This window comes from Perognathus longimembris, chromosome 13, assembly GCF_023159225.1.
Source record: "Perognathus longimembris pacificus isolate PPM17 chromosome 13, ASM2315922v1, whole genome shotgun sequence".
NCBI lineage: Eukaryota > Metazoa > Chordata > Mammalia > Rodentia > Heteromyidae > Perognathus > Perognathus longimembris.
The window spans coordinates 12,218,928-12,246,578 of record NC_063173.1 but is presented as its reverse complement, the minus strand read 5'-3'; the positions used below and the strand labels follow the sequence as shown (position 1 = coordinate 12,246,578).

General features: G+C 45.6%; 1 protein-coding gene across 2 annotated transcripts in view; it reads right to left on the bottom strand.

The window, feature by feature from the left end:
• Clpb (caseinolytic mitochondrial matrix peptidase chaperone subunit B) overlaps positions 1-8,941 on the bottom strand; it is a 132,153-nt gene extending 123,212 nt beyond the window's left edge. The window contains exons 1-2 of one of the 2 annotated variants that reach the window (XM_048361631.1): positions 8,459-8,941; positions 4,874-4,925 (exon numbers count right to left, since the gene is read on the bottom strand). In XM_048361631.1, coding sequence (XP_048217588.1) covers positions 4,874-4,925; positions 8,459-8,861 — 455 coding nt within the window. In that variant the 5' untranslated portion in view covers positions 8,862-8,941. The remainder of the gene's footprint in view (positions 1-4,873; positions 4,926-8,458) is intronic. The other variant, XM_048361630.1, reaches the window with a different exon arrangement.
• Positions 8,942-27,651: the final 18,710 nt, after the last annotated feature.

Here is a 27,651-nt window from a genome sequence, read left to right as displayed (position 1 = left end):
CTTCTGACCACTTTCTGTATATGTGGTGCTGGGGAATTGAACCCAGGGCTATGTATACGAGGCAAGCACTCCTGCCACTAGGCCCTATCTCCAGCCCCACATTCTCTCTTTTTGAGACAGGGTCTTACTATGCAGCCCAGGCTTGCCTCAAACTTAAAACATTCCTGCCTCCGCCTCCTGAGTGCTGGGATGACAGGTGTAGCACCACATCTGGCTCTATATTTCACTTTTGAAGTACATAATTTCTAGCCTGTAACTATGCCAGATTCTCCTTTAGACTTCACATACCAAGCGGGCAGGGACTGTGCCTGTCTTGTTCACTAGTGCATATTTGATACTCGGCTACTGCCTCATTCTGAACAGCACTTGTTGACAATAGGTACTAACATTACTTAGGCTCATGCAAGTAAGTCAATTTGTGCCTTGTTTTCTCTCATGCCCTCTTTTCTCACCAAGGGAGACCGAGCTCCTCTAAAGCAGCAACTGCCTTCCTCACTGTTGCCACACTCCTTCCCTTGAATTCACTTCGGAGCTACGCACAGGGAACACGCTGGGAAGATGGGCAACTGAGGAATACTCTATCAATGCCGTTCTTGACCCCACCTACTGGGATCCAGACATACCAAACACAGCATTTCCTCCTCCACAGACATCATGCTGTCCCTTCCGCCTGGAAACCTCCACCTATTTGCTGACCCCACTGATATATTAAGACTCTGACCAGGAGTCATTTCCTCTAGGAAACTTTCCCTAATTCCCTACACTACTCAAGGGCCAGATCCTGAACTCCTGTCTTCAGCAAATATCACACTGCTGCCACAAGCTACCCCAACTCTGTCATCAAGGCAAGAATCTCTCTTGAGCAGACATCCCCTAAGCTAATCATGGGACCCAGCCTATGGCAAGTACCAGTAAATGTTGGTCAAATGGATATTTGTGGGAAGAGAGGGTAGTTGGTACAGGTCCAAGACTGATACCACCTTCACTATAGCCCCCTTGGACTGATCAATGACTAAACTGGGCCCACCTCCCTGAAAGAAAAGGAGAATGGCAGGAGTGTCCTCTTTCAGCAGCTGGACCTGCAGGGAAAGTGACTTCCACCGGAGAACAGGAGGCCTCACTCTCCCATCTGACAGGCAGATGTGTTTCAGTCTGCCCCATGCCCCCTGTCTCAGGTGAGCGGTTCCATAGCCCAAAAGCCAGGCTCAGGTTTGGGCTGAACCTAGGGCCACCTGCTCACATTGCCAACAGGTAAGAAGGTGGGGGCAGCCTCCTACTTCTGAAGGCCTGGGCTCAATAAGCTAACAAGGTGTAAATGCCTCAGGGAGGAGGAAGAAATGACTGTTATACAGGGAAAGGGAGGAGAGGCAGAGCCCAGCCTCTACGGATGCAGCCAGAAAGAACAAGAAACAGACTGCACTGCTCCCTTTAGTTATATGTCTGATTCTTTTATGTTGTGATAGAGAACAGGATAAGATCAGATTAACATCAGATTTTCTTTCCACCTTGGAGAGGGAGATACCAATGCAATGCTTTAAGCTCATGATTTTGTTGTTGCTGTTGTTGTTTGGGTTTGTAGTAGGGTTTGAACGGAGGGCCTCACTTTTGAGGCAGGCATGCTACCATGTGGGCCACTCCACTAGCTCTTTTGGGGTCTATCTAGATTTATGCTCAGGTCAGCCTGAACTGTGGTTGTTTACATTTCTCCACAACTTTCCTAGGACAAGCACGTGCCACTGTACCTACCTACAGTGTTTTGGCTGTAGCTGAGAGGTTTGAGCCACTATACTTGACTAAAGACTTGTTTTTTGCCAGTCCTGGGACTTAAATTCTGGGCCTGGATGCTGTCCTGAGCTTCTTTGTGCTCAAGGGTAGAGACCTACCACTTGAGCTAGAGTGCCACTTCTGCCTTTTTCTGAGTAGCTTATTGGACATAGAGTGTCACAGACTTTCCTGTCTTAATATTGGTCAGAAGAGCAGAACAGAGGAAGAAATAATAATAACAGAATGAAAGACAGTGTCGTAAGTATTGCTGTTGCGTTGGTTCACTTTTTACCCTTTGTCTCACCATTTTGATGTTCCCCTTCCCTTCCCCAATTCAGATAAACGTATATACGATACCCAGGGTACCAGAATCAAATACAGTGACAACAGGGGCTAAACCATAGGGAAGATAAACAAAAGAAAAAAGAAAAAATTTTATATAGTACGTTGAAAATAAGTTACAAGACAATTTGTTGTAAACTAACTGTACAACTGGGGGGGATTGGGAGGAGGGAAGGTGATAGAAAAATGAGGGAGGAGGTAACAAGTTTGACAAGAAATGTACTTTTTTGTGCTGGTACTAGGGCTTAAACTCAGGAGAAAGAACTCAATTAGTGGATTGTATATCTGTTTACTTGAGACTAGAGCCCACATTACCCCCCAACACACAGCCACACCACCTGCAGTGCCCAGTAGAGGTCACTCATAAGCACTCATAAGAGGCCACTTTCATAAGCCCGGAATGATTTAGATAAGCTCCTCCTCACTTTGAATCTCTTGGAAGATCTGCCTTATGCTTTTTCTCCATTTAGTCCATCCTTCACACCTATGAAACAGAGCAAGCTTGCTTAGTCATTCCCCTGCTCAAAAGTCCATCTCCCCACTGCTTTCAGGAAGTGTCCAAAACCCCTCAACCAGGGTAGAACAAGTCCATGTTGTTCTGTATTTCCTCAAACCACCTTGCTTCTTTCTCCACAGCCTGCACACATGTCAGTGCAGCAACCTCAACATGTTTCCCAGGCCTAGCAGCCAGCCTACAATAATACCTCCTGCTTTGGGTTAGCTTGTCCTCTGCTCTGAAAGGAACTGAAAGCAGGATCTATGCCATTCCAATTCTGATGGCGCCATCTTGACCAAGGGACAGAGACCAGAGGCAGGAGAAAAGCAGGCTGGAGACTGGGAGAACACACGAAAAGCTCCCACAGACATTACCCACACCAGCAAGAGTGAAATGTGTGCAGTAATTTCTTGAGTCACATATACACCATGAATTCCATCACTTTCCGTAGTCTGCAAAAATGTGTTTAATGGCCACTAGAAAAACATGAATTGTACATGGTAGCACATGCTTCTAATTCTAGCACAATTCAAGTTCAGTGTGGGCCACATGGCAAGTTTAAGGCCAGAAATAATGAGCCTTCATCTTAAAATCAAAACAAAAAAATTTTACACTCTTAATATTTGAAATACCTAAAATTAAAACACACACACACACACACACACACACACACATCCACTTGTTGGGGAGGAGTTTCAATGGACTAGGGTTAAAGGTCATCTCACCAGATAAAGCAAGAAGATTCACAGTGCTTTGCTTTCCTGCAAGCATGCTATCTACATGGGGGGGGGGGGGAGGTGATAGCCTGGGGTGGGGGAATCAGCCCTTGGCAATACTGACAGGTGATTCTAACATCAGCATGGGCCAGTTTCTACCACCAAGCTCCTGCCCCAACGCTCCTTTAATGAAATAAAGGGAGGCTCATCTGTTTCTGGGGGATGAAGATGCCACACACAGCCTGAAGTTATGAATGGCTCTTATAACAAGAAGATGACATCTGTGCTTGGTTTTTAAGATGCATCATCGCATGTTTATTAAACTATTGCTCCATCTTATTTATTTGGCTACAAAATAACTCCCAGCCCATACTTCCAAAAGTGGTTTATTAAAAACTAAGCCTTGAACATTAATACTCAAAAGCACCCTTGAGAATCAATAATAATGCTGCAGATAAAATGAAAGGGAATCAAAGCAGTAAGTCTTGGTGGAGCTGCGGCTGCCTTTCAACACTTTTCTTATATGTTCAGGCAGCCAAGGTAGGGAAGAGCATCAAGGGTCTGTGGCACAGGGTATACAAATAACCACTCCAAACATCTGACTTCCTGTCAAAAATGTACACGTGATGGATTCCTAGCCTTGAGCAAAAATCCCAAGTGAGAACACAAGGACCTGAGTTCAAGTCCCTGTATGGGCACAAAAAGAAAGAAGGAAGGGAAGGAAGGAAGGAGAGATAAAGAGAAAGGAGAGAAAGAAGAGAGGAAATAGGAGAGAAAGGCCAAGACAGAGGGTCATGAGAGGCGCGGATGTGTAGGAAGGGCAGAGAAAGAGACTATGGACACTTGGATCTGTTTATTCAAAGGCCATGGTGAGGCCCACCAGAGTGTCAATAGTTATCTCTAACCAACAGCCCCTAACTAACAATCCTGTGCTGGTCCCAGTCTTAGCATCTATCCTAGAAGCCTCTGTCCTGGCCCTGGCACCAAGCTGAGCCCAGATAAATCCTGCCTCTAGTCAATAACCAGCTCCAAACTCAACCTCCAGAAGTCCAAGGGGACGAGTAGAGCCAGTGAGGTGAGAGAAGTGAGTTGGCCCTCTGCAAGCTCAGCATGGGCGCCTCAGCCCTGGAGGCAGGTCTGTCTGGCACAGATAACCTTCTGGCCCAAAATTCTCTTCTTTCTCCTCATAAATCCCAAAGTGCCTCCAGCAGCGCCTCCTGCAACCTCATCCAGACAGCAAGCATAACACAGGGCCACTTCCACAAAGGACAAGAACAAACTGGAATATTCAGAGGACCCACAGGACATGGAGGGGACTCCAAAACACTCAGCTAGTATCCATCGATATTTAGAGGTTGCCTTCCTACCTACAATATGTCAAGCTGACCTGGGCCAAGGAAGTCCAGGTGACTCTGTGACTACAGGAAAGGCACAGGGAACAGTTTCAGCATAGGGTGATGATTTCCTCTAGACAAAGTTACCACAGGAGAAAAGGGGCTTTCCTGCCTCAGCCCTTCTTGTGAGGGGAAAACAAGGCCGGGACACTGACACTCACCTGGTAACTTCTTGTACATTGTTGGCTCGGGCTGCTTCCATCAGGGCTGCATCTGAAGAGAGAGTGGGCACTGGTAAGACCCCTGCCAGGACCCAATCCTCAGAGCTGCTTGATGGGCCCAGCAAGACAGGGCCTGCCCTCTGCAGGTGGAAGTACTTTCGAAATCATGCCACAGAAAGTTAACCAGCCCTTCCTAATCAATCCCAAATTTCCATTCTCTGACCACAAAGGGGATGCAGCACAAATATGCTCAAAGCTAGTGCTCTAGCCTTGGCTTTGAACTGTAATTCTTATATCCCAGCCACCTCAGTAGCTATGCTTATAGGTATGAGCCAGTAGTGCCTGGCCTGGTTCTGAATCTGAGGTCACAGGTCACAAACTCAGAGGAGGGAAAGGATGGGAGGGGAAGGTGGAGTTGTGGGCCTCTAAGAATGGAGATGGAGGGCTGGGGATATGGCCTAGTGGCTAGAGTGCCTGCCTCGTATTCATGAGGCCCTGGGTTCAATTCCCCAGCACCACATATACAGAAAATGGCCAGAAGTGGCGCTGTGGCTCAAGTGGCAGAGTGCTAGCCTTGAGCAAAAAGAAGCCAGGGACAGTGCTCAGGCCCTGAGTCCAAGCCCCAGGACTGGCCAAAAAAAAAAAGAAAAAAAAAGAATGGAGATGGAGAGAGCCTCAACTAGGCAACATGAAGACCTGGCTCCAACCCACTTAGCTACTTCCTCACCACACAGGGGTGGCAGTCCTTTCCTTCTCAACCACAACCTCTGTACCATAAAGCAGAGAAGATAAGCCCTTGTCCTGCAGGCTTCACAAGGATGCCTAGGAGATCAAACAATGGTTGAAAAGTCTGCAAACTCTTATGTGCCAGGAACCACAAACCCAAAGAAGAAAAGTAATGGTGACTGGCACCACCCTGTGGCCATGAGGAATAAACTGCCTAACAGAAACTAAACAGCAGAGGCAACAAACGTCCACACACCAACACCTCCCTCTGTGCCCAGTCTGGTTCTGATTACAGTACTGAGCGCTAAAGTGACTCTTACAGAGCCTTGCCTAGGAAGCTCTTCCTCCTGTCATACTCATCCCGGGAAATGAGAGGAGGCCCTAGCTCCAGTCCCAACTTTAACACTTGGGCAGTAGAGCTTAGAAACTCATCTAAGCTCCAGAACCTGTTTCCATATCTGAAGACCAGTCTTATACCTACAAACCAGTTCTTTTCAGACACTGGTGCCTCCAGTCCACCTCCTGGCCTAGGCTTCAATGCCAAATCCTTCCTGCTTACCAAACCTGCTTATCCTCGAAGTACACATCTAGCTTCCAGATGGCAGAACAACCTCTTTTAAGATCGCTTTATCCACTTTCTCCTAAAGGGGGGGGGGGGGGGGGAGGAAATCAGCTTCTATAAGGACACAGGGTAAGGAAAGAGCCAAGATTAAAACCAAGGCCTTCTGACTCTTGAAGGGTCCAGTTTCTGCTACAACTCATTAAGGGACTCAGTTTAAAATGCCAGGTCAAGGGCTGGGAATATGGCCTAGTGGCAAGTGCTTGCATACAAGAAGCCCTGGGTTCGATTTCTCAGCACCACATATACAGAAAATGGCCAGAAGTGGTGCTGTGGCTCAAGTGGTAGAGTGTTAGCCTTGAGCAAAAAGAAGCCAGGGACAGTGCTCAGGCCCTGAGTTCAAGACCCAGGACTGGCCAAAAAACAAACAAACAAACAAAAAAGCCAGGTCAAGGGGCAGAAGGGAGGGCAAGTCAGATCAGTAGGTTCTGATCATGATGTGGGTTATTGTCTATTTCAGTAAGTGGGCCTTGCTGAAATTTACAAGCTACAAAATCCAGCCTGGAGCCTTGGGAACCCCTTAGGCAACACTTTGCACACCTTTCTCCAATTCATCCCTACCCACTGGCCTCTGGAGAGTCTCTGCTTATAAATCGGTGGCAAGTCTATTGCCTCCAGAAATTCCCAAACATCCTACCTGATATGCAGGCCCACTGCATCTTCTGTCATCTTTCAAAGGTCTCCTCCTCCACTAAAGCAGGCCACTCTGCTACACACACAAGGCTGCTAGAGGGATACAATCTAACATTTCTAAATGCTTATTAAGTTCCTGACACTAGTGAGCAAATGATATGTAGCTCTGAGGGAAACTTTCTGGTATCATAGGTAACTTTCTGGTATTATGAGTAAAACCCAGAATCTGCTCTCATGGGACTCATAATGTGTCTTTCCTTTTCATCCTTCAGAACTCAAGTCCAGACCGGTACCAGTGGCTCATGTTTGTAATCCTAGCTCCTCAGTACTGAGATCTGAGCATCTCAGTTTAGAGCTAGCCTGGGCAGGAAAGTCCTTGAGACTCACATCTCCAATTAACCTCTAAAAAAAAACCAAGTGGCAGAGTGCCAACCTTGAATGAAAAAGCTAAGGGACAGTGACCAGACCCCTAAGTTCAAGCCTCAGTACTAGCACACACTTACACACACACCTTTCAAATTCAAATTCCTCATCCTCCAAAGGTCTCCAATCCTCTGGGCAGGCTTTATTGATCCAACTAGTCCACTGATCCTCCAATATTATGCGAGTTGCTAGCTATGCATGCCTAACAGTCAGAATCTTTGCTTGGCTGTGAGGACTTCTCAGGTACCTCAATTAGGCATACCAAAGATATCCCCAAAGTGTTGAGAATTGTAGAATCACAGAATGCATAAGCTAGAAGCATCCATGGAGTCAATTTCAATATCCTCACTTCTGCTAGGCATTCATGCCTACAGGCTCATGCCTATAATCCAAGCTACTCAGGAGGTTGAGATCTGAGGACTGAGGCCAGTTTGGCAAAACAACAACAAACAAAACCAGCTGAGGTGCTGACCTGGATTGTAGGTAGCCAAGCTACCTACAATACACCCTTATCCCATTGCTCTAGACCTCCAGGAATCCAACTTCCTTCTCCTGCCAATTATTCCAAATGGCATTATCATCTTAAGCCTGAAACCAGATCAGGAACAGCAAAAACTAAGCTTAGAGATTGTTAAACAGACCCTGGTGGGCAAAATAACAGTCCTCTAAGGGTACTCAGAAACTTCACTAAGTGGAAAAACTGAAGCTAGAGAGGAGCGAGAGACTAAGCTAAAAAGTGAACCAACCAAGTTTGCTCCTTTCTCACTTTCTCAGGCCACTGTACGCCTTCTCAGCGCCTACAGAAGTTACTTGAAAGTTTGTAGAGGTTATCGTTGAAAGCCACCTGTAACTTCCTGAAAGCTAAAGATTAACGGGCAAGGGAATAATAGGACCCGATGGTAATGAGATATGCAGGCCAATGTTGCTATTGTTCAGACAGACAAACCGTTTTCCTAAGAAGGCAGATTGACCTAGGATAAGCTATTATTCAACTCAGCCGTGAGCCCCCAGGTGCAACATCCTAGCTCCCTTAACTCAAGTCTGAGTCCTTCCCTTCCAAGGCTGAGTTCCAGCGGGTCTAAACGTATAAGCCCCGTTCGCTCTCTGAAGAGGGGTTGTCAGGACACACTCTTGCCACCACACCCTCCCTCTCTCCCTGAAACCCAGATTGGCCCCATATTCACCCTTGCCGGTCGGAGACTTGGTGTAGCAATCAACCACCAGCGCCATGGCCAGGGCCCACAAGCCCACTGCAGATCTGTAAGGGACCCCATTCGGGCTGTCCTGTCCTGTGAGTGTTTCTTCGGGGGTAGGAAGGCGTCCCCACGTGGCGGCAGCCAGGCACTGGGTCTCGGAGCGTCCACCCAGGGGCCGCGCGGAGGGTGCCCCGCGTTCGGGGAGCAAAGCTGACAATGTTAAAGGGCGCCCCCCGACGGCCGCTCTCAGCCGCTGAGGCTCCCCGCAGTGTCCGGTGATTATGCGCCGGCTGGAGACACCCCCAAGACTCCGGAGCGACTGGGACCTAAAGAGCCGGAGGAGGAGCCGCGGCGCCGGCGCCGTCCTCCTCAACACCTGGGATGCCAGCATCCTGACAGCAGCCTCAATTAACCCCTGGTGCCGGCCCCGGTGCTGGCCACGACTAACATGGCTGCCGCGGCGCGTTCGAAGACGCCGCGAACAGGGCGGGACTGCGCACTACCTCACGGGAGTGGTAGTCCGCAACCCTAGATCTTTCCGCAGCTGGAGAACAAATGAACTACCTTTCCCAGAAAGCAACGGGATTGCGTCATAATGTCCGCGAGCTTAGGGGAGCCCGGAGCATATCGGGAAGTGGAGTCCAGAATGAGGGGCGTGGCCAGAAGGAAAAGGCTCAGCTGGAGCGTGCTGATTTAAATTCAGGTAATAGAACTTCTTCCTTAGTCTGAGGACTTGAACTTAATCCCTACCTCGCTCTATTCGTAGATTTAGTAAACACTGTTTTGACCTAGCGCAGTTAAAACAAACAAAAAGAAAATATTGTTTTTCAAAAGCAAAATTTTTAATTCCCAATTCAATTGATATGCAGAGGCTCTCAGTTCTATACATAAGATTTCTGACCAGAGTAAGTTGAACTGGATCTTCATCAGAGGCTTGTTAGGAAACATGCTTATTTCTTTTAAATCCATTTCTCATAATCAGCCTGGGATGACTTTTCAGAAAAATGTCTATGCTACACCTGAAATAGGAACACTTTCTTTTTCCACACAACTGCCTTTTGATGGAAGAACTTGACGCTTGGTCTTGCTTTCCTAATTATGTTATCCTTGCCGGTAGCTCACCTGATCCTCATCATAGCTATGTGGGGGAAGCGGGGCAAGGATTGTAAACACCTGCCTTCAGTTAAGAGCTTTCAGGCTCTGAGTTGATATTCCAATAAATCACCTGGACTAAAGCTCTTTGAAGCTCCTGCTTTCCCTGAACAGCCCCTTCTTTTTCTTCCTTTTGTTCCCCACACTAAATCCACAGTAGGAAAGTGTAAGGTCCACCCCCTGGAGGGCTCCACGCAGATGCCCCCCACCGGTCTCTGCATCGAGTACCTGTGTTACTAGGTAACCGGCACACCTGGAGGCAGTTAACTCCTCCTCCTCTGAGGTCACATCCAATCCACCTGGCAATATCTCCTGCCTTTCCCTATATAATCTGGCTCAAAACAAGTCCCATCTCTCTTTCCTTTGCTCTCGCGCTCTTCTTCCTTTCCGTCTGGCACCCCATGCCTCCATCTTGTGTGGGCTGGCAGTTTGCTTTACCCCAATAAACTCCTTTCTGCCCGAATCATGTGGCAGGTTTCCTTTACATGAGCCTTACTGAAAGGTTGTTCCAGCCAGTCCCTGAGGCCTCATTCTTTACACTGAGTACTCCCTGATGGGAATCTGTTTTGTTCTCCTAACTCCTTGTCACTCCCCTCTCAGCACATTCTTTTTATGTATCCAAAGAGCCTATATGAAGGACTTGCCTGGCCCCTCTAGGCCCATTCTTTCTATGTATCCAAAGGTGGAGTATGAAGGATCGACCCCCACTCCGTTTTCCCAGGCCCATACATACACCAGGCAAAACTCTAGATATGAGCTGACCTGCTTTGATGTGCAGGCAGGGCAATTCACCTAAGCCCAGCTGGTAACCATCTATTGCAGGACCAAGGAAAAGCCAACAACTTCCTAGATCTAGTGGCGCTTTCAATAACCTCTGCCTTCATGCTCAGACCCCTTATAAGCCTGATCCCAAATTTACCCCCTTGCACAACCTCCAAACACGTGGGAAGGTCTGTGCCCCTAGCTGTTCCTCAACTAACAGCCCTCACCTGTTGAGGATCGAGTCGAGCCTATTCCTTTTCCATTCTCCTCCATTTCCCCAACATTCCCTAACCATTCCAGTGGAAATAGCAACCCAACTTGCCACCATTTTTTCTCATGCAGCTTAATTTTTCTTTCCAGAATTTATGGCCACCTGACTTAATCTGTTGTCTCTCCTCAGGACAAGGCAACATGCGAGACCAAGACTTGGCTTTCATTTTTACATCACTAGCACCTAGAACTGTGTCTTGAACAAAAGATACTCTTGATATGGCTTCAGTAAATTGCTATTCAATTATTATTGTACCTTATTATCTAGGAGAATGGATATGAGCTTTGGCTTTCAGGCAGAGCTGGATTTGAGTATAATATGTGCTTCTGTTTATTGAAACAGCATCTCACTATGTTGCCATGGCTAGCCTCCAACTCCAGCTCCTCCTGCCTCTGTCTTATCAGGGCTGAGATTACAAGCATTACAAGCATGGCTGCCAAGCCGCTCGTGGGTTTTTTGTTTTGTTTTGTTTTTTTGTTTTTTGCCAGTCCTGGGCCTTGGACTCAGGGCCTGGGCACTGTCCCTGGCTTCTTTTTGCTCAAGGCTAGCACTTTGCCACTTGAGCCACAGCGCCACTTCTGGCCATTTTCTATATTTGTGGTGCTGGGGAATTGAACCCAGAGCTTCATGTATATGAGGCAAACACTCTTGCCACTAGGCCATATTCCCAGCCCGGTTTTTGTTGTTTTGTCATGGGCTTGAACTCAGGGCCTGAGCACTCTCCCTGAGCTTTTTCACTCAAGGCTAGCCCTCTACTACTTTGAGCCAGAGTGCCACTTCTAGTTTTCTGGGGGTTAACTGGAGATAAAGAATCTGGCTTTGAACCTTGATCCTCAGATCTCAGCCTTCTGAGTAGCTAGGATTACAGGTGTGAGCCACCAGAGCCCAGCTTATGCATTCACTTTGACTCTTGCATTTAATACATGTGTGATTTTAAACAAACTGCCTCTCTGGTATTTAATTTTTCATAATAACACAATTTTTATCGTCCAAGTGATTGCTTATATTAAGTGAGGTGATATATAGATACCCAGACACTACCCCGAGTTTCCAGGTTCTCCTCAAGAAATGACAGCCTTTGTTACTACATCCTGTGGCTCAAGTGATACAGTGCTATCTTGGAGCAAAAGAAGCTCAGGGATAGCACCCTGGCCCTGAGTTCCAGCCCCAGGACCATCGCCAAATTAAAAGAAAATATATTGTTTGTTTTAAAAATTATGGAATTGACTTCAGGGCCTCTAGCTTGCTAGGTAAATGTACTGTTACTTGAGCCATATCCCTAGTCCTGTTATAGATTTCTTCCACAGCATAGGAAGATGGTGTATGAAAGAGAAAAAATAGAAAAGAAACTTACATATATTAGGATTTATTGATTCACTTGACTAAATGTTTACAGAATGTGTTATGTGCTTTACTGGAACCCACCTCATGAAGGAAAGATTTGTGGATGATGATGATGATGATGATGATGATGATGCAAGCTGGGGTATGCACTCAAGGCCTTGTGCTTTCTAGGCAGGTACTCAACTACTGCTGAACTATAGCTCCAGCCTGTGTCCAGGCTGTGCGAGATGGGACTCATGGAATTTTTGCCTGGGCCTTCCTCAAGTGATCATCTTCTAGAACTTCACCTTCCAAGAAGACAGGATTATAGGCATAAGCTACTGTACTCTGCCTTCCTGTCTTTTTTTTTTTTTTTTTTTTGGCCAGTCCTGGGCCTTGGACTCAGGGCCTGAGCACTGTCCCTGGCTTCCTTTTGCTCAAGGCTAGCACTCTGCCACTTGAGCCACAGCGCCACTTCTGGTCGTTTTCCATATATGTGGTACTGGGGAATTGAACCCAGGGCTTCATGTATACGAGGCAAGCTCTCTTGCCACTAGACCATATTCCCAGCCCTGCCTTCCTGTCTTTTAAGGATGCCATGGATCTGTAGAGTCAGGCACAGAGAAGATATTTGCATTCTTATTTAATTTGATGTCAACCACAAGGTGGGAATTGTGAGGCAACCTAAAAGATGCTTTTGCTGGGCCTTGTAAGTTAAAGTCCTCCAATATTGTATCTGTGCCCTTTGATCTGAGCTATTCTCTGCTGCAATCCCTTTGCAATCACACTGGGCTATAGGAAAGAGAACATTCACTGATATGCACCTTGGGTGGAAGGCAAACTGCCCATCAAACAAGCTATGCCTTCTTATCATTATTTAAATTAAAAAAAAAAGCCCAGCAAAAGACTCAGGAGATTACCCACTGTTCTGTCCCAGTAATAAAGTGCTAACTTCTCCCCAAACTCCTCCAAAGGACAAACCAGGTCACATCTGAGCTTGGGACTGATTTAACTGTATATGCTATCCTCCCTTCCCTGTTTAACCTGAAGTCTATATACCTGTGTCCCTGAAGATGGCTGAAGATGTACTGAGATGCTGTTTTTCCGTGGCTGCCACATAATAAATCCCATTTCTATGACCTTCACTATGTCTCTTTATTTGGCACATGGGATGAATGGCCAGACCTAACTTGGGGCTTCTGGACTGTGGGCTTGGGGTCTAAAAACCCAGTTTTACCACCTTCATTAGCACACAATTTTACATATGTTGAAGCTGAAATCCAGAGAGCGTGGGTGACTTATCTATGTCACACAGCTAGTGAGTGGTAGCGTTAGGTTGCCAACCCTGGTGTATGTTCCAGAGTCTCTGCTCCTCCTGCCTGTCTCCATTGAGGTAGTCTGAAGCAGGAGACAGGAGCAGACAGGGAGATTCTATTATTTTCAACAAATGTGTAAAAGGTCCGGACTTGGAAGTTGAAACCAGGAAGTAAGCTGAAAAAGCAAGTTCCCTTCCACAGTACTTCTTTGGTTGTTAATGTTAAGCTTTGAGATTAGGATATGTGATAGAGTCTGGGAACTTTCTTTTGTTTTGTTTTTTTTGCCAGGGCTTGACCACTGTCCCTGGCTTCTTTTTGCTCAAGGCTAGCACTCTGCCACTTGAGCCACAGCGCCACTTCTGGCTTTCTCTGTGTATGTAGTACTGAGGAATCGAACCCAGGGATTCATGTATACGAGAACACTTTTTACCACTAGGCCATATTTGCAGCCCGAGTCTGGGAACTTTGTAAGGATGAGTAGGGACAGATAGAAGACAAGCCTGGAAAAAGGAAGTTCTGAAAGTTACTGGGTTATGAAAGGCCCCATCATATCCCACCCAGATCCTTTATGGGGTTTTCTGTGGAAACACTTAATCATTCTTTTTCTAGAAAGTTATCTAATTAATAGTGCAAGCCACTCAGCTAAAAACATATTATTCCTAAAATATCAAGAGCAACTGATAAACAGTCCATCTGGTTAGCCTTGTGGGGGCTAGTGGCTCATGCCTGTAATCCTAGCTATTCAAGAGGCTGAGATCTGAGGATCACATTTTGAAGATAGGCTAGGCAAGAAAATCCTTGAGACTCTTATCCCCAATTAACCACTGGAAAACTAGAAATGGTGCTGTAGCTTTCAGTGGTAGAGCCCTACCCTTGGGCAGAAAAGCTTAGGGATAGTTCCTAGGCCCTGAGTTTAAGACCCAAGATCAACAACAACAACAACTTCTTAGTCTTTATGAGTTGAAGTATGTTTTGTTTTGTTTTGCTTTTGAGGTGAAGGGGTGGATTTGCAACTCTAGAGCTCTCTGGTGATTCCACTCAGGGAAATACCTCCTAGAAGCTAATTTTGAGTAATTGAAAAAAGTACATTTATATGTGCATGGAATATCACACAATTGTAAGGTTCACAGGAAAGGAAACCTGCCACATGGTTCAGGCAGAAAGGAGTTTATTGGGAGGAAAGCAAACTGCCAGTCCACACAAGATAGAGGCATGGGGAGACAGAGGGGAAGGAAGAAGAGAGAAAGAGAGAGAGTAAGAGAGAAAAGGAAAGAGAGTGAGAGAGAAAAGGAAAGAGTGTGGGGACTGTGTTGAGCTGGATTATATAGGAAAAGGTGGAAGATATGGCCAGGTGGATTGGATATGGCCAGCTGGATTGGATGTGGCCTCAGAGAAGGAGGTAACTGCCTCCAGGTGTGCCAGTTACCTAGGTAAAGCAGGTACTGGGCAGAGACAAACAGGTAGAGGCCATCTGCATGGAGCCCTTCAGGGGGTGGACCTTACAACAACAAACCCCAATATTTTGTACAATTAATATACTCTTAATAAAAAATGAACTGGAAGAAAGTGAATGAGATATGCATGGAGAGAAGATGTCTGAAGAGACAGGAGGAGCCAAGGGACAGAGTATTCTGTTTGATTTAAGAGATGATACTGGTCTAGGCACTGATGACTCATGCCAGTATTCCTAGCTACTCAGGAGGCTGAGATCTGGTAATCTTGGCTCAAAGTCAGCTGAGGCAAGAAAGTACATAAGACTTTTTCCTCCAATTAATGCCCCCCCAAAAGTTGGAAGTGGAACTGTGGCTCAAGTGGTAGAGCACTAGCCTCGAGGAAAGAAAAGCTCAAGGACAGCACCCAAACCTTGAGTAAAAGTTCCAGGATTGGAGGGAGATGGGGGAGGAGAAGAGAAAGAGAGAGAGAGAGAGGAAAAAGAAAGAATATTGGAGGGATGTTGGTGGATCACACCTGTTATTCTAACTACTCAGGACACTGACATCATCTAGGTTCAAAGACTGGGCAACAACATCCTTGAGACTCTTATCTCTAATTAATCACACACACACACACACACACACACACACACACACACACACACACGCCAGATGTGAAAGACCTAGAATAGCCAAAGCAATTCTAGTCAAAAGAAGTAATTCAGGTGGTACCACAATACCAGATTTCAGGCCCCACAACCAACAAAGAAAAAATTGTTATACAGGAATTTGGATCAGCAAGATAGAGAGTAGCTACACTTAGGTCAAATCCAGTCTATTAGAAAGCCTTGAGTGCCAGCGAACTCAGGTCACAAAGAACTTGCAGCCTCAAATGCAGTTAATACAAAGTTTAGAAAGGCAAAAATCACATGATTGATATGAGGAGCTAAACCTATCAAAATCCTGTTTGCAAAAGCAAAGTAAGCTAGATGGATCAATCAGGGGCTTAGAGCAAGAATTCTCTGGAGCAAGACTTTCCCGGAGCTAAACTTACATATGATACATCTGCAGTTCAAAGAATCACCTATATCACCTCTAGAGTTTTCTTCAGAACTGGAGAAAAAGTCCCCATCATCTATTAAGATGCCGAAATGGTGGAAAGGACAGATGGCATCACTTAGACCCAGTATCCATATTTCACTATGTGATATGGTTGACCTATCATATTGGAAAATACATACTGTATGCATTATATTTATATATTTGTCTGTCTGTCATCTATTTATCGATCTATGATACTTTGTGACAAGTTTATGAAGGAAAAGACACTAGCATTGTTTGCAGAAGTCTAATATAGAATACCATCAATGGGAAGCTAAGTGGCTGTACATCAAAGAACTGGAGTTTAACATATAGTTACAAGAGTACAAGCACACAATGAAGAATAATTTGAGATCTTTGTAGCAGATGAGATTAGAAACAGCTTAAATATCCATCAATATCAGGTTGGTTAAATTCATTAGGGGACAGCTAAACAATGGAGTAGATTGGTTGGTTGCTAGTACTGGGGTTTGAACTCTGGGATTCGTGATCTCACTTGGCTTTTTCTCTTAAAGCTGGCTCTTTACCACTTGAGTTTCCCCTCTACTTTTGGTGCGCGCGCGTGTGTGTGTATGTGCTGGTGCTCAGGTTTGAAGTCAGGGCCTGAGCACTGTGGCTTAGATTTTTTTGCTCAAGGCTAGTGCTATACCACTTGAGCCACAGTTTCACTTCTATCCTTTTGGTGCTTAATTGGAGATAATTGTCTTACTGACTTTTCTGCCCTGACTGGCTTCAAACAGCAATCCTCAGTTCTCAAGCTCCTGAGTACCTAGGATTATACAGGTGAGCCACGGGTGTTCAATGAAAGCTTACTTTTTTCTGTGTATTTGCAGTTTATACTATGTACATACATTACCTCTCAATTCATTAGATAATCGACCAATCTTCACAATTTCTATCTAACATTCACCTTAACTTCTGGCATCAGAGAGAGAAGCACTTTTAATTTCATCCAGACTGGCACATGCTTTTTCTCTCAAGTAGAAATACTGACATCTTGTGGACTTTTAAGATAATTCTGCTCAAATATTGTTAAAATCAGACTCTTCACTACAGTGTACTCCACTATACCTGGTTCTCAATAAAATATCTGCTCTGGGTTTTTTGTAGGTGTGTGTGTGTGTGTGTGTGTGTGTGTGTGTGTGTGTGTGTGTGTGTTGATCCTGGGACTTTAACTCAGGGTCTAGATGCTGTCCTTAGCTTTTTCACTGAAAGCTGGCTCTCTACCACTTGAGCCACAGTTTTGTTGTTGTTGTTGTTTTTTGTTTGTTTTGTTTTGTTTTTGCTGTGTAGCCTTTGGAGTGAAACATGATTTAAATTTTTTAAAAATAATTACGTATTTATTGTCAAAGTGATGTACAAGGGGTTACAGTTTCATACCTAAGGCAGTGGGTACATTTCTTGTACAATTTGTTACCTCCTCCCTCATTCCCCCCTCCCCCTCCCCTCTTCCCTCTCCCTCCATGAGTTGTTCAGTTGGTTTACACCAAATGGTTTTGTAAGTATTGCTTTTGGAGTCATTTGTCTTTTTATCCTTTATCTCTCAATTTTGATATTCTCTTTCCCTTCCCTAGTTCTAATACCAGTATATACAGTATTCAGGGTACTCAGATGAGATACAGTGATAGTGCGGGGACAACCACAGGAAGGGGATACAAGATGATCATCAACAACAAAAAGCTACGGTTTCACATGCATGTTGAAAGTAATTACAACAGTGATATAACAGTCGTTTCCATAACATGGAGTTCCTTTCACTTAGCATCATCTTATGTGCTCATAAGGGCATAGCTATTGGGCTCTTGTGATCCTCTGCTGTGACTAGCCTAAACCTGTGCTAATTATTCCCTATGAGAGAAACCATAGAGTCCATATTTCTTTGGGTCTGTGAGCCACAGTTTTTGCTGATTAATTGAAGATAAGAGTCTCAGGAACACAGTTTTCTGTCTGAGCTGGCTTCAGACTCTGATCTTCAGATCTCATCCTCCTGTGTAGCTAGGATTATAAGTATGAGCCTCTAGTGCCTGGATTATCCAGCTTTAAAGCTTACTAACTTTCAATAATATTTGACCTCATTCACTGAATACCTGTGAGGTCCTATTATTGAAATTATGACCATAGCTGGGTACTGGTGGCTCACACCTGTAATCCTAGCTACTCAGGAGTCTGAGACCTGAGGATTGTGGTTTGAAGCCAGCCTTGTGACACCCAGACTGTGATGACACCCCCCCTCAAAAAAAAAAGCCCTGTTGGGGATGGAGAAATTCCAGAAATAGAGACTTAAAGTAAATTAGGGAGTTACTGGAACTTGGTAAAACTGGAACTTGGAACTGTAAAACTCGGGAGGAGCTCTGAAGCTTGGAATGTGTTCTGGTCAGTAACAGTTAAACCCAAAATTGGGAATTGAAATCACTAACTGCCAGCTCTGCTTCTGTACACCTGCTTGCTTTCACATACATTGCCACCTGTGTGTGTTTTAAAACACACACACAGGTTAAAAACTTAGCCAGACTGAAGCGGAGAGCTGTTCTCCACTATCCCCATGGTGGGGGACAGATGCTGCACAGCTAATAAAGACGCCTAGCCCGATTTACTGAGTGCTGGTGACTTTGTTGTCATGAGTTTGAGTCTCACTTGGCGGGCCAGTATGCTACAAGCCTGGGCAGAAAAGTTCCCATGAGACTCTTACCTCCAATTAACCACCCAAAACCCAGAAGTGGAGCTGTGGCTCAAAGTGGTAGAGCACTAGCCTTGAGCAAAAGAAGCTCAGGGACAGCGCCCAGGCACTAAATCCAAGCCCCACGACTGACCAAAAGAAAAGAAAAAGTATGATCATGCCAGCCTGGGCAGTAAAGTCTGTGAGACTCGATTTCTAAAATAGCCAACAAAAAGCCATCTCTTAAGATCTAACACTGCCAAGGTCCAAGTCAGATCTGAAGACATTGGTAGCTTCCATTCCCTGTGTCTGGAACTATTTTCTTTTCTTCCTTCCTTTCCTTCTCTCTCTCTCTCTCTCTCTTTTTTTTTTTGCCAGTCCTGGGGCTTGAACTCAGGGCCTGAGCACTGTCCCTGAGCTGCTTTTGCTCAAGGCTAGCACTCTACCACTTGAGCCACAGCACCACTTCCAGCTTTTTCTGTTTATGTGGTACTGAGGAATTGAACCCAGGGCTTCATGCATGCTAGGCAAGCATTCTACCACTAAGTCACATTCTCAGCCCCTAGATATACTTTTCAACGAATCTAGCCTCTACACTACAAGAAAGTGAGCACAGGCCCATTGGAAGGCCCACAGGGAGCAGGGCTGAGATCCTTGGCTCACAGCCCCAGTTGAGCACCAAGGTATTAGGAGCTATTGTGCTGAATGAGTGATCTACCTTCTGTCCTCGTCAGGCCAGCCCGCTCTGCTCGGTGAACCACTGCCATCAAGCACCACTTGATTGTAGATTCACAAGCAAGATAATTATTGTTGTTTTATACCATCCAGTTTTAGAGTAGAGTAACCATTGGTTACTGGGTTGTTGTTGTTGTTGTTTTTTGTTGTTGTTTGTTTTGCCAGTCCTGGGGCTTGAACTCAGGGCCTGAGCACTGTCCCTGAGCTTTCTTTTGCTCAAGGCTAGCACTCTACCACTTGAGCCACAGCACCACTTCCAGCTTTTTCTGTTTATGTGGTACTGAGGAATCGAACCCAGGGCTTCATGCATGCTACGCAAGCACTCTACCTCTAAGCCACATTCTCAGCCCAAGAGTTGGTTACTCTTGAACTCAGGACCTCATGATCTCACTTGGCTTTTTTTTTCATTTTTTTTTTTTCACTTGGCTTTTTTGATCATGGCTGGTGCTCTACCACTGGGGCCATTCCTCTGGTTCTAGCTTTTTTTTTTTTTTTTTTTTTGCCAGTCCTGGGCCTTGGACTCAGGGCCTGAGCACTGTCCCTGGCTTCTTTATGCTCAAGGCTAGCACTCTGTCACTTGAGCCACAGCGCCACTTCTGGCCATTTTCTATATATGTGGTGCTGGGGAATTGAACCCAGGGCTTCATGTATACGAGGCAAGCACTTTTGCCACTAGGCCATATTCCCAGCCCCTGGTTCTAGCTTTTTTGATGGTTAATTGGAGAAAATAGTCTTTTGACTCTGTACATCACCTTTATAATAACAATAGAAAGTTAAAAAGTAAAAAAAAAAATAGGTCTGCACACACACACACAGAGCAGGATGGTGGGGTTAAAAAATAAGTTAAAATATAGAATCTCTTGAGTTTGTCTGCCTGGGTTGGCTTTGAACTGAGATCCTCAGATTTCAGCACCTCATGACCTTGGACCTATTTAAAGGAGGTAGGTACATGGCAATGATCTCAGGTTCATTGAAATGTTATAGACCTGAAAGCAGCTAGGAGGCTATAATAGTGAGGTGGACTCTCAAGGACTCAGCAAAGATACAAAACTGAGGACAGTACATCATGGACAAGGTACTATCCTACAAAATAAAGTGTATCCACTAAACCAACAGTCAGTCTAGAAAGGTGGAATAAGAGCCGGGTGAGATGTGAGGATCATGGTTCAAAACCAGCCCAGGCAGGAAAGTCCTATGAGACTCCTATCTCCAATTAACCACCTCAAAAATGGAAGTGGCACTGTGGCTTAAGTGGTAGAGCGCTGGCCTTGAGCTGAAGAGCTCAGAGACAGTGTCTAGGCTCAGAGTTCAAGCCCCACAAATGACCCCCCCCAAAAAAATGGTGGAGTAAGATGTCACCTCTGAGCTGGGAGCTGCTGCTCACACCTATAATCATGGCTACTTAGGAGGCTGAGATCGGAGAATTATTGTTTGAAGCCAGTCTAGGCAGAAAAGTTCATGAGATTTTTATCTCCAAATAACCAGCTGAAGGCTGGAAGTGTGACTCAAGTGGTAGAGCACTGACCTTGAGCCAATGAGAGTGTGGGGCACTGGGTTCAAGCCCCAGTACACACACACACACACACACACACACACACACACACACACATACTTCCTCCCCTGTGGTTGTGAAAGTAACATAATGGCAGAGAACTTGTATCACAACCTAGATTTGATCTTCAGTAGAGAGTGTCGGGGGAGGAAGAGAAAGGGAGAATGGGAGAAGGGAAGGAGGGCAGGAGAGAAGAAAGAAGGAAGGAAATAATCCATCTTACAACCCCTCCTATAACCATCCCTCAACTGTGAACTCATCTCCACAGTCTTAGACTGTGGGATTTGGGGTCCTGGTTCCAGGAGGAAAACTTTCCACTAGGGGGCACAATAAGCCCCTATAACCTGAACCTACAGCCGCAATCTGTTCGCTGAGCTCCTAATACCTGGGAAGCAGCAGGTGCAGACAACTACGCCGTCAAGGGTGGCTGACCCTAATTATTGTAATGATCTGGGGCAGGGCCCAGTGAGTACAGTAATGGAGACGGCCTGGAATCCAGGCTTCTGTGTGTCTCCTGGTGCTTCCATATCTAATTACTGTCAGGGTGCAGCAACCACCTCCTGACAAGGGCAAGACGACTAGGAAAAGCCCAAACCCCTGGGGGATGGAAGTCTGAGTCATCCTACCAGGTAGGAAACTAGATGAGATGAAGTACAAGAGAGGAGAAAGATAATAGCAGTTCTTATTTGGGGACTCCTCTCAACCACTAGGCTTGTAACTTGCTTCAGTAATCCCCGTGTGTGTGTGTGTGTGTGTGTGTGTGTGTGTGTGTGTGTGTGTACCTGCATGCCTGCCTGCATGTGTGCCTGCCAGTAGTGAGTTTTGAACTCACATCCTAGGTGATATCCCTTAGCTTCTTTGCTCAAGTCTGGCACTCTACCACTTGAGCCACAGCTCCACCTTTGGCTTTCTGGTGTTTAATGAAGATGGCCAGTAGAAGAGGGCATGCTTTACTCCAGACCGCTAAGGGTCCACATAGTGATTCTGTACATGGCACTAGGTAAGCCCCCCGTACAATGTCTGTCTGCACCAGATACTTCCCATACCACCGTGGACTTTGCAGGGTGTAAAGACCCAAGTTGGCAGGGTAACTTGAACAACTTAGACCTGATGCAATCTTTTCTTGTTCTGTGCCCCACTCAAAATGTCAAGCCTTATAGATTACTTAGTAAACAGGTTGGTGCAACATGTTTAAATGTAATGTCACCTCCAAAACCCCAAAGGGCCTAGTTCTTTGTTTATAGTAGGCAATTCAAGATGAAGCAACAACCGGTCTTTCATTTTTTATTTATGTGTGTGTGTATTGTTTTTTGTCGGTCCTGAGACTTGCACTCAGGGTCTGGACACCATTCCTGAGCTTCTTTTGCTCAAGGTTAGCACTCTACATGACCATAGTGCCACTTCCAGCGTTTTCTGTTTACATGGTAAGGAGGAATCGAACCCAAGGCTTCATGCATGCTAGGCAAGCACTCTACCACGAATCCCCATTCTCAGCCCTCATTTTGTTTTTTATTTGATTTTATTTTTTGTGCTGGTACTGGGCTTGAGTTTAGGGCCTGACTTCTATCCTTTAGCATTTTTTGCTTGTAGCTGGCATTCTACCACTTGAACCACAGGTCCACTTCTGGATGATTGCTGGTTAATTGGAGATGAACCTCCAGACTTTTCTGTCTAGGCTGGTCTTGATCCACAAGCCTCAGATCTCAGCCTCTTGAAAGCTGAGATTACAGGTGTGAGCCACCTGTGTCCAGGCTATTTCTCATTTTAAGATCTCTCTCTCTCTCTCTCTCTCTCTCTCTCTCTCTCTCTCTCTCTCTCTCTCTCTCTCTCTCTGCTGGGAATATGGCCTAGTGGCAAGAGTGCTCTCCTCATATACATGAAGCCCTAGGTTCAATTCCTCAGCACCACATATATTGAAAAGGCCAGAAGTGGCACTGTGGCTCAAGTGGTAGAGTGCTAGTCTTGAGCAAAAAGAAGCCAGGGACAGTGCTCAGGCCCTGAGTTCAAGCCCCAGGACTGGCAAAAATAAAATAAAATAAAAGCTCTCATGAAACTATAACCTCTCTGTACATCAGTTTGAAAATAAAAATAAAATAAAATAAAAGCACTCTCTCTCTCTCTCTCTCTCTCAGTGGTACTGGTTTGACACAGGGTATTATACCTCAGCCTGCTAGCTTCCTACCTAAGGTCTACCTCATAGTTAGGATCATAAATATGCAGCCACACTGAACTTAGTGAGATGAAATCTTGCTAACTTTTTGTCCCACATTGGCTTTGGACCTCAAATCTTTCTTTTTTTTTTTTTTTTTTTTGCCAGTCCTGGGGCTTGGACTCAGGGCCTGAGCACTGTCCCTGGCTTCTTTTTGCTCAAGGCTAGCACTCTGCCACTTGAGTCACAGCGCCACTTCTGGCCATTTTCTGTATATGTGGTGCTGGGGAATTGAACCCAGGGCTTCATGTATATGAAGCAGGCACTCTTGCCACTAGGCTATATCCCCAGCCCCCTCAAATCTTTCTGATCTCCATCTCCTGAGTAACTAAGACTACAGGCATGAGCCACCATACCCCGTCTTTTGTTTGTTTATTTGTTTTTGGTTTTTTACTGGTCCTGAGGCTTGAACTCAGGGCCTGGGTACTCTACCCCTGAACCTCTTTGTGCTCAAGGCTAGCACTTTACCACTTGAGCCAAAGCACCACTTCTGGGTGTTTCTGAGTAGTTTATCGGAGATAAGAGTCTCACGGACTTTCCTACCTGGGCTGGCTTCGAACCGTGATCCTTAGATCTCAGCCTCCTGAGTAGCTAGGATTATAGGCATGAGCCACTGGCACCTGGCTGACACCCAGTCTTAAAAGCTATTTTTCAACATGCTCCAGGCCTTGGATTCCTAGATGCTTACCTATGTGCCAGGTTCCTGATTTTTAACTTTATCTCCCATCCTCATGAATACAAACCTCCACAAAGCATCTAGGATACTTGATATTTCCTGTTTACCAGATCCAATTAGCATAATGTCATCAATATAATGAGGCAGCATGATGTTCTGTGGGCTCTCAAGATAATTGAGGCTCCTTCTGCTATATTATGCCAGAAAGCAGGAGACCGACATAGCCTGGATGTAAATTGGTAAAGAAATACAGCTGTCACACCACACGGAGGCACTTTGCTTTTGAGTTGAAAAGAAAACATTTTCCAGATGCCAGAGGCTATATTGATTAGCCCCAATAAGGATACCACATCCACAGTTACAGTTATAATTGGATTCACTACCCTACCCCATTATATTTATAATAATCTACAGTCCTTTTTCAAGAACCATCAAGATTTTGCATCTGCCAAAAGGACAAATTATACAAGAGTGGTTAAATACCTACTATTAACTACTCTCTTTCAAGCTTTGGTGACGTGCTGATCTTTGCAGTTCCCCCAGGCACGCAGGACTCCCGTGGTACTGGATGGGATGGTTTTTTTTCCTCCCAAGAAAAGAGAATAAGTAGCTCTGAATGACTCTAAGATGGTAGAAATACTCTCCCTACCATGTCTCTCAATGGCTTACTTGTAGTATTCCTGTTTCCAGTAGCCTCCCCTCAGCCATCAAGTTTCTTTCTTTCTTCTTCCTCTTTTTCCTCCGCCTCATCTTCTCTACCTCCTTCTCCTCCTCCTTCTTTTTGTGTGTGCTGGTATTGAGGCTTGAACTCAGGGCCTGATCGCTGTGCCTTAGCTTTCCATTCAAGGCTAGTGCTTGACCACTTGAGCCACAACCTTACGTCCAGATTTTTGCTAGTTAATTAGAGAAAAGAATCTCCCAAATTTATCTGTCCAGGCTGGCTTCCAATGGTGATCCTCAGATCTCAGCCTCCTGGGCAGCTAGGATAATAGATGTGAGCCATGGGAGCCCAGGGGATAATTCTATTCCAGGGACACCTGATCTGCCTGCTCTCTTCTCTTGGAACCCGAGGCACTTGCTCCATTTTCTGGCTAGATTGTCTTCTGAGGTGGTTCGTTTCATTCTGGTGTCTGGTTGTCTCAGCCTGCCCTTGGGGTTGAAGAGGAGGCTCAGTGTCTGTCATGGTCTAGCACCATGTCTGACCTGATGGGAGCCATGGAGCTATGAATTCCCCAGTGACTTTTCAGAGTGATTAAGTACATGCCCTGCAAATTATAAGCTCCATGAGGATGCTTTTGACCAATGCTAGAAGAAATGGGAACTGGCAGGGAAATGAGATAGATGGACTCCCTTTCCTTTCCCTGCTGGGTTGTGTTTGGACACAGTGGTTTGTTCCATCTGGCCTCTCAGGCTGGGTTCTAGGAGCAGCCCAGTTGGATGTTGTCGAGAAGATGCTGCACACACAGTAAAGCACCGCTAGGTGGTGCTGTCCCAACCTCCCTTGCCTCTCTGCCCCTTTGCCTGCACCCTAGCTCCATTCATTCCCAGCAAAGCATCTATACATTTGCTTTCCTCAGGCTGACTGCGAGGAGAGAGGTGTGGACAAAGAATGAGAGGCTTAAAACTGAATTGTGTTGATGGGACTGAAGTTACTATAAAGTCTAGGATGGAAGAATCCCATGAAAGGGAACCTCTTGGGCAGAATGGATGACAATTTAATTAGAGAAGAGAATAGCAAGGAGCTTACAAGTCTAGTTCATGAGAATAATCATATAGGATCAATGAGGAAATCTTCAGGAATGATAGGGTTGGAGTTTTGGAGAGAAGGCTCCAGAAGCTAAAATCCTGATAGCCTAGGGAGGTGGGCAGAGCTATCTTCACTCAGAGGCGTTCTGAGTCTCCAGTAAGCACTCAGCTAACGTGCTCCTCTCAACCTGCAAGGAGGCCAGCAGGCTAGCAGAAATGCCCCCTTATTCTCCAGAGCTTGTGCACTAACCCCAATCTGTCACCATCATATATGCACTGGGTTTTCTTTTCCCTGTGAGATCTTGATTACTCAATTCTCAAATTACTGGGCTAACTTCCTTTTTTCTGTACATTGATCCTTAGAAAACACAAGAGCCTCCAAGTGCCGGTGGCTCACCCCTGTAATACTAGTTACTCAGGAGGTTGAGATATGAGGATCATAGTTCAAAGCCAGTCCAGGCAGGAAAGGCCATAATAGTCCATCTCCAATTAACCACCACAAAACTGGAAATGGTGCTGTGGCTCAAATGGTAGAGCACTGGCCTTGAGCTGAAGAGCTCAGGAGCAGTGCCCAGACCCAGGATTCAAGCTCCATGATCAACCAAAATAAAACAAAAAGCCCTAAAACCCAAATCAAGACAAAACCACAAGAGTCAGATGCTTGTGGCTCATGCCTATAATCCAAGCTACTTAGGAGGCTGAGATCTGAGGATTGTTGATTGTGGTTTGAAGCCAGACTGGGCAGGAAAATCCATGAAAGTATTTTTTTTTTTTTGCCAGTCCTGGGGCTTGAACTCAGGGCCTGAGCACTCTCCCTGGCTTCTTTTTGCTCAAGGGTAGCACTCTACCACTTGAGTCACAGCGCTACTTCTGGCTTTCTCTATATATATATGGTGTTGAGGAATCGAACCCAGGGCTTCATGTATATGAGGCGAGCACTTTACCACTAGGCCAGTCCCTCTTTTTCTTTCTTTCTTTTTTTTTTTTTTTTTGGCCAGTCCTGGGCCTTGGACTCAGGGCCTGTCCCTGGCTTCTTCCCACTCAAGGCTAGCACTCTGCCACTTGAGCCACAGCGCCGCCTCTGGCCATTTTCTGTTTATGTGGTGCTGGGGAATCGAACCTAGGGCCTCGTGTATCCGAGGCAGGCACTCTTGCCACTAGGCTATATCCCCAGCCCCTACCCTCTTTTTCTTTTTTTTTTGGTCAGTCCTGGGGCTTGAATTCTGGGCCTGGGCACTGTCCCTGAGCTCTTCAGCTCAAGGCTAGAGCTCTACTACAGTGCCATTTCTGGTTTTCTGGTGGTTAATTAGAGGTTAGAGTCTCATGGATATTCTTGCCTGGGCTGGCTTTGAATGGCAATCCTTGGATCTCAGCCTCCTGAGCAGCTAGGATGACAGGCGTGAGCCATTGGTGCCCTGCTCCATGAAACTCTTATCTCCAGTTAAGCAACAAAAATCTGGAAATGGCTGTTATGGCTCACATGGTAGAGCACTAGCCTTGAGCACAAAAGCTCAGGGACAGTGCCCAGGCCCTGTGTTCAAGCCCTAAGACCCACTCTACCACCATTAACCCACAACCAGACAAAACAAAACATTTCCAAAGTCTTTCACCCTGTGTTATAGATATATACCAGTTACTGTCTTAGCAAGAACCAAAACTCTGCTTATTGAGTTTATTGTTTGCATCTCTGATGATCTGTTGCCTTTTTGTTTCCCTCTTCCTTCCCCTGTCTTCTCTTCCTCCCAACTCTGCTGATCCCATCTGACCAGTGAGGACAGTGTCACTGGTATAAATAACATCGTTTGTGGCAAAGATCTAGAAACAAGCAGGGATCTTCAGAGACCCTTCAGACTCAGACACCACCAGCAAACTCCTGACACCATTGAACTTAGAAAAACTTTCATATCCTTTTCTTTTTCTTTGCTTTTCTTTCCCTCACCAGTTTTACATAACTTTGATTCTTTATCTGCTTGTGAAGAAGAGTCTATTTTTATTCTCTTGACATTTCTATCATAATCTACTGTTCTCTGATAACGCTGTCTGTCTCTTTTACCTTAACTGACTTGGCTCTTTCTTGATTCACTGAACCTACCCACCCTGGTGCAGGCTGCCTCCCAGTTTCCCAGGCAATCTGCGGCTCCCTCCTCCCTGTGGTCCACTCTTTGAGAGGACGAAAAAATACAAATTAACTGGATTGGGATATTTTGTTTCCACTATTAAGCTTGGTACCATTCTTTTCTAATACAGTA